This window comes from Podarcis muralis, chromosome 6, assembly GCF_964188315.1.
Source record: "Podarcis muralis chromosome 6, rPodMur119.hap1.1, whole genome shotgun sequence".
NCBI classification, from domain to species: Eukaryota; Metazoa; Chordata; class Lepidosauria; order Squamata; family Lacertidae; genus Podarcis; species Podarcis muralis.
This window is the reverse complement of record NC_135660.1, coordinates 62,629,684-62,636,297: the sequence shown is the minus strand read 5'-3', so window position 1 is coordinate 62,636,297 and position 6,614 is coordinate 62,629,684. Positions and strand designations below refer to the sequence as shown.

Sequence of the window (6,614 nt, the reverse complement as noted above, 5' to 3'; positions counted from 1 at the left end):
GGGGCAATTGCTTAGCATCTAGAAGGAGATGGTCTCCTGGCAGTTTGGGATCTTTCAGTGTTTTTAAATGAATCAGATTTTGATGTGAATTGTATATGGGGGAAAGAGAAAACACAGAAAGCAGAGTAGATAGTTTGGAAGAAAACAGAAGAGAAGAAGTCAAGTGTTTCAAGCTGGAGTTAGCTGAAAATGGAGGAATAGCTCAAGATGCTCTTTGAGGACCTGCTTGAGAAGACTGCCTGCCTGCTTGCTTCCACTTATGCACCACTTGTATATTTTACTACAAAGTTGCTTATACTTCCAAATTAAAAGCACACACACCAAAATCTGGTGGTTCTGCATCTGACTGTTTGGGCCAGAGGGACAGCACACAGCAGTAAACTCATTTCCTTGTTTTGAACACATTTAGCTACTGAAACTGAGTTAACCCCTCTACAAACCGCCATGATGTATTCCAAATATGGGAAGAGCTCACACATCTCTTTGCAGAGAAGTGATCTCCCATTGAACGTTAATGATCTGTACACATACAAGCAGCACAGCTCACTTACAATTCACGACCAGGGACCAACACAAGTTACCTAGTTAACATCCAAAAAATGCAGGCAGTGTTTATTGATTCTATAAATAGCCAGGGCTACCTACAATGGCTGCCAGCAACTATAAAGGATGGTGACAAGGAGCATAACCAAATAAGCTCATCATTTCTAAATACACTGCAGAGGATAAGCTCTTGCTGAAAGGTGGCAAAAGAGGTTAGTAGCAGCGTGTGTGAGAGACAGGGGGGTGGGAGAGAGAGATGGCGTTTGACAACATTTCAGGGAGGTGAAATTTGTATTGTCCTAAAATGTACAGTCTAAATAAAACCTAGATATAAAGAGTAGACCTAAATTTGTGCACACATATTCTAGTAGAAGCCAGACATTTATCTCAAAGTACAACTGATAACTATATGCATGCTTTATGCTGCCCAATTTCTTCATCAGGCATTTTCATAAGAAGCTGAATTAGCCTGCGAGGACAGACAGGATGAATACCAAGATCAGTCATTAAAATCCTCTGCTGAAATAGCAGTAGATAGATCTGTGTCATACTGTGATTTTCCTCAGCCATTTAATAGAAAAACCAGATCACACAATCTTGTAAGTGTTCAGCGCCAGGAAACCAGCTGCATTTCCCCCACAAAACATTCATCCAGAGAAATGCCAATTTTATTTTATTTTTTCCATGCAGCTGTCAGGTTTATGACCAAATATACAGAAAGAACTACATGAGATATATAACGGGATGATTAATGCCAGTTTGGCTTTTTTAATTTATTTTTTTTACGGAATGCTAGTTTAATGTTACAGTATGGCAGTTCATATATCTACTGAAATCTGACACACGTCCATTCATATGCAAGTGCTGCAAAATGACCTTGCTCTGTAAGTCAACATTTAAAACCATCTCTCTATGTTCTTGAAATCTCATGGCTATTCAAGCTCTGATGCTGAATTGCACAGCAAGCACCAACCCTAGATATGACAACATATATTTCATGTATGCATTCTGACAGCTTATGTAGGTTTGCCTTTAATATATTTAGAAAACCGTGACCACGTTTGGTACAGACATGCACATCTATGCACAGACATATGTCACTACTGACTCCCTTTTAGAAGACACTTTTTTTAAAAAAAATGTACAACTATTGTTATTCTTACTCTGTTATTAAAGCTTCCTAAAATTTGTTACATGATTTCAGCTTGTAAATACTTCTTTCCCTCTGATGCCCTGAAGGCATTTCTAAATAGACTACCTCTCTGGACCTCAAAGCTTCTTCCCTCTTTCACTTAAGAGGTTCATGCATTAGAGAGTCTTTCTAGCATGGAACCTCAATTTTATAAGATCTACTGCTAGAAAAACTCTGTTTATATATTTGCTCTTTTGGTTAAAAAAAAATAGGATTGAAGTCTACTTCATACAATTGCTTTCTTAACTGGGCTATGTTCTAGCCACACATATATACATATAGATATGTACACACACAAACTTTAAAAATGGCACCCTCTAAACAGGATGTGGAAATGGCCTAAAATAAGCCATTACCTGCAATTCCTATGAAAAAGTCAACTGCTCTCAAAATGTCAGAAGACTGAAGAGCACCACATACTTAAATATAAAGTTGAGAACTTTAATACTTGAAGTTTCATTTAATTCCCTAATATTCTTCCAGAGTGATAGGCTTTGCCATTATTCTACCAATGTATATATCCTGAAGAGATCTAAACCTCATTCTAACTTGTTAGACTAAACATTCTTAAAGTATACTATGAAAGTTAGCTAAAGTGAGGTTTAAAAGAACAAACTAGTTAAATACTCAAACACTCTGTACAAATTACTGCAGCTTGAGGGAAGAGGGAGCAACAGGCATATTTCAAAAGAGAAGTAACACTTATCAACATGTGCAAAACCTGTTAAGACCTGTTTTATTTTTCTATCAAATAAGAATCTGTAGCTATTCTGGAAATTCAGAACTACCTTACAGTAAGTTTACATTTAGAGGTTTTGTATAATGCAAGTATTTAAGACTTTAACTATCCCAAAGTGACAAAGGCGGCTCTATTCAAAATGCCAGCCCTTTCTCATAATTTTTCCACAAGTATATTTACATGTTATGCTTGAAGTCCACTATAATTGCTTTAAGAGTTGCTGAATATCAGCTGAAAATGTCAACTAGCAACCACTGTATTAAAATGGTCATTTGAGTGAATGCATAAATTTTTCAAGACTATATTCGGTGTCATACTGTTCTTGATCCCACAGGTCTCCAAGATTCTCAAGAACGGACTTCATAGTTGTTTTTCCAGAAGCAGAAGGGGCAGCATCTGATTTTTCATTTTTTCCATCCTTGAAGGTATTTGGAAGGTGAAGTGGAAGAAAAAAGAAAGAGAAGCACATTGAAATCTATGAATTTTAAGAGCCAGAAAGCATCTGCAAATACATAAATCAGTACTTAAAAGATCCAACAATCGTAAAGCAGAAGCAAGAGGGTACTTATCTTTCTCAAATCAATGAAATGAAAGACTTGCGGCATAGAGGGAGAATGGCTATAATTCCACGGCAAATCTTACCAAACATTGTTGACTAATCCAAAGCATTACAACTATGGTAGCATTAGCCGCTTGCTTTCAGATCATATGTGAGCTACGCTTTACCTTGTCGAGTGTGAAGAGGTCAAGTAGCTGATCTGTCCCCATGCTTTGCAGACTAGTATTCTCTTGACTAATCACTGTATTTGCAATATTCATTTTGAACTTCTGCAGACCCATTATTTTTTCTTCCAAGGTTCCCCTTGTAATCAGGCGATAAACATTAACGACTCGTTTCTGCAGGAGACAGTTAATATTCGTGAGCGTTCAAGAAACTACCACAGGGCAAAAGAAAATGTAGGGGAAGACACTCGATATACACTCAATTACACCATAATAGAAAATAAAGGAAGCAATAGAGGCCTTCATCACTGGAAGCAAATTTTTCACTGTACTTTCAATCCAGGTTTTGAACAAGACAAAAATGTTCACAGCATAAGAGAACCCAAGCCTGGTTCAACGGTGGAGAGGAAAGGAAGGAAGCAGACCCCAATGAGGACCTTTAAAGGAATAAATTGCAAGAAATTATGGAATGCATAAATAGTATTTTTTCCTTCCTAGGATAGTATTTTTTCTTCCTAGGATTTATCTTGGGTGTTAATGAGATCCCTCGTCTGGTAAATAGCAAATATCTATTTTTGGGTAGGGTGAAAAGTGAAGAAACATTTTTTTCAGGGGGAGGGGGAAGACTGCAGTAAACCAGAACTTTTTGCCTTGAATCTCTCTTTGCTAACTAGTCTATGCTAATGCTTTCAGCTCCACATCTCCATTATTTTAGAAAATGGTGGTTATAAACTGAAATCACAAACTCTGAATGGTGGGGGCTATTTATGGAATTGGTTTAGGAAGCTTAAACCAATTTTGGATTTATTGAAATGGTTTTAATTGCTCCCAAATCGGCAGCAATTTATGTTTTACCTGTCCAATACGATGTGCTCGGTCCATGGCTTGGAGGTCTTTCATTGGATTCCAGTCATGTTCAACAAATACCACTGTGTCAGCTCCAGTTAAATTAAGGCCCAGTCCACCAACGTGAGTGGTGAGTAAGAGGACATCTATGGAGGGATCATTATTAAACCTGTGAATGAAAAAAGCCAGTTTAGATTTACATGGTTGCACATGCAGAAAAAGCCTGAACCCACAATGGCAGGGCTGAGCAGACAGAGTGCTGGTGGGGTGGAGGGACTGGAGAGAAAGGGAAAGAGACAGGTCAGAAACTGACGCTGGATTGTGTTAAAACTGTAACAACTTTATTACTTGCACCTTCCAGAGACTTTGGTGTTTCATGGACAGAAACCACGGCTTCACTAGAAACTGCCCATCTGCTGACAGGGCACTTCTAGCCTAACTCTTGAGGTGGGAGGGAGAAGAGGTTAGAAAACCCAGCTTAAGACAAGTCAACGGTAGGAGCTACTTCTGAATACCTTCACCAACCTGGGTCTGTAGATAGCGCCATCGCCTCTAGATGGGACTGTGGGAGCAGCCAATTTCTACTCATCCCAGTTACAGTCCCTGTCCAGTGACAAAGTGCCAAAACCCATTGTGACTCATGAGCAATGAGTGCAAAATGCGAGTTCAAACAAAATAGTATGCTAAGAGGAAGGCAAACTCTTGTATGGCTTCCAGTCAGGAACCCAGGCAGAATTTCTGTCCATTAAGTTAACATCTGGTAAGCAAAATGTCATCTTGCAAAAGTAAGAGAGGGGAAAATACCCACTGTTGCTGATTAAGTTCACCTTAATGCCATTTTCATGTTTATGCTGGGCACCAAGGATGAGCGTTCCTCTTCTCTGCATCCAGCATAAAAGCAGGCCATTGGGGCCATTTGAGTTATGCATTCCAAGCTGACGCAAGTGAACCATAGGATTTCATGCAAGAGCTACTCTGTTAGAATATATCTGACACTGGATTACCTTGACACAATGGAATGCCTCTGACCAGCAGGTATGCTGCCATCCAGTCGCAGGTAAGTAACAGAAGGCAAGTGGGGCTTGAGAAGGTCGTGTTCAACTATATCCAGCATACTCTTGAGTTGACAGAAGATAAGGATCCTGTGTTGTGCAACTATGGCTTCTGTGCCGCTTTCTGAGGAGCCTCCGTTTCCCAAGCCACAATCTAGCAGCAGCTTAAAGGCCAAATACAAAAGCATGCCATTAGTCATTGAACTTAGTACACAGATTTCATCTGGGGAGCTGCAAAGAAGTTAAAAATATTTGATTCTTAGACCCTCTGGAGGTGCACATGTACATGCATTAGAAACTAGAGATCAGCTAGGACACATCAGCTGCAGCACCATTTATTTCTCTTTTTTAAAGTAGTTATGGGCGAAATCTACTTCATACTAATGACCGCGTGCGAGTATTTTTGCATAAGCTTAGAAATGAGACACGAGTTACAAAGCAAGAGGCAAATCTGCTTTTCATAAAAGACACTGATTCCAGGATTGAAACAAAACAAGAACAGAAATCATGCACATGTGTTCAGGATGATAGAATTTCTATTTCCTTAATGTGTTTTTTTATAAACTGCTCTATATTGAACACTTTTATCCTGCCTTGGTCAGAACACACCTGGAGAGCTGTGTCCAGCTCTGGGCACCACAATTTAAGGAGGATATTAACAACCAGGAACATGTGCAGAGGAGGGCAACCAGGATGATCAAGGGTCTGGAAACCATCTTATGAGGAATGGGTCGAGGGAACTGGGTATGTCTAGCCTAGTAAAGAGGAGACTGAGAGGAGATATGATAGCTGTCTTCAAATATCTAAAGGGCTGTCACATGGAGCAAGCTTGTTTGCTGCTGCTCCAGAAGCAAGCACCTGACGCCATGGTTTCAAGTAACAATGACTAAACATCAGGAAGAACTTTCTGACAGCAAGAGCTGTTTGACAGTGGAACAAACTCCCACTAGAGGTGGTGGACTCTCCTTCCTCTGAGGGTCTTGAAGCAGAAGTTGGGTGGCCATCTGTCATGTAGGATTTAGTTGAGATTTCTGCATTGAGGGGTTTGACCAGATGACCCTCAGGGTCCCTGCCAACTACAATTCTATGAATTTGATAATTGATACCACAATTTCTTTCCCATCCCTTTGTTACATATAAAAAAGGAATAGGCTTAAGGAGAACACTTTCCCTAAAACTAGATATGCAGCCAGGGTTTTCCTCACCTGTTTTAAAGCAGAGAGTTTAGGTGCATGCTGGATGTCTCGAAGGGAAGAATTCTCAACGGCAAGCTTTTCTGTAATCCTCTTGTGCTCTGGATGATGAGCAGTTAAAACTAATGCTGGATGGTTGCAGAGTTTCCTTAAATACTGCAATGCCTAAGAAAAACCCCCATGAAGGAAGCCATTAAACGTGCATAACAACTTAATATATATTCAGATAAGGCACAAGATAGTATATTTCTCTTACTCGTCGAAATCTTGCCAAAGATTGGAGGTAGATGCCATACTAACAGCTAACTAATGTTCATTGTTTAATC

The 6,614-nt window shown here is 39.6% G+C and overlaps 1 protein-coding gene across 2 annotated transcripts in view; it reads right to left on the bottom strand.

Moving 5' to 3' along the window:
* Nucleotides 1-1,199: 1,199 nt before the first annotated feature.
* BTAF1 (B-TFIID TATA-box binding protein associated factor 1) overlaps nucleotides 1,200-6,614 on the bottom strand; it is a 38,970-nt gene continuing 33,555 nt past the window's right edge. The window contains exons 34-38 of one of the 2 annotated variants that reach the window (XM_028729812.2): nucleotides 6,301-6,453; nucleotides 5,048-5,259; nucleotides 4,053-4,212; nucleotides 3,201-3,371; nucleotides 1,200-2,892 (exon numbers count right to left, since the gene is read on the bottom strand). In XM_028729812.2, coding sequence (XP_028585645.2) covers nucleotides 2,743-2,892; nucleotides 3,201-3,371; nucleotides 4,053-4,212; nucleotides 5,048-5,259; nucleotides 6,301-6,453 — 846 coding nt within the window. In that variant the 3' untranslated portion in view covers nucleotides 1,200-2,742. Of the gene's footprint in view, nucleotides 2,893-3,200; nucleotides 3,372-4,052; nucleotides 4,213-5,047; nucleotides 5,260-6,300; nucleotides 6,454-6,614 lie in introns of those variants that run through there. The other variant, XR_013393234.1, reaches the window with a different exon arrangement.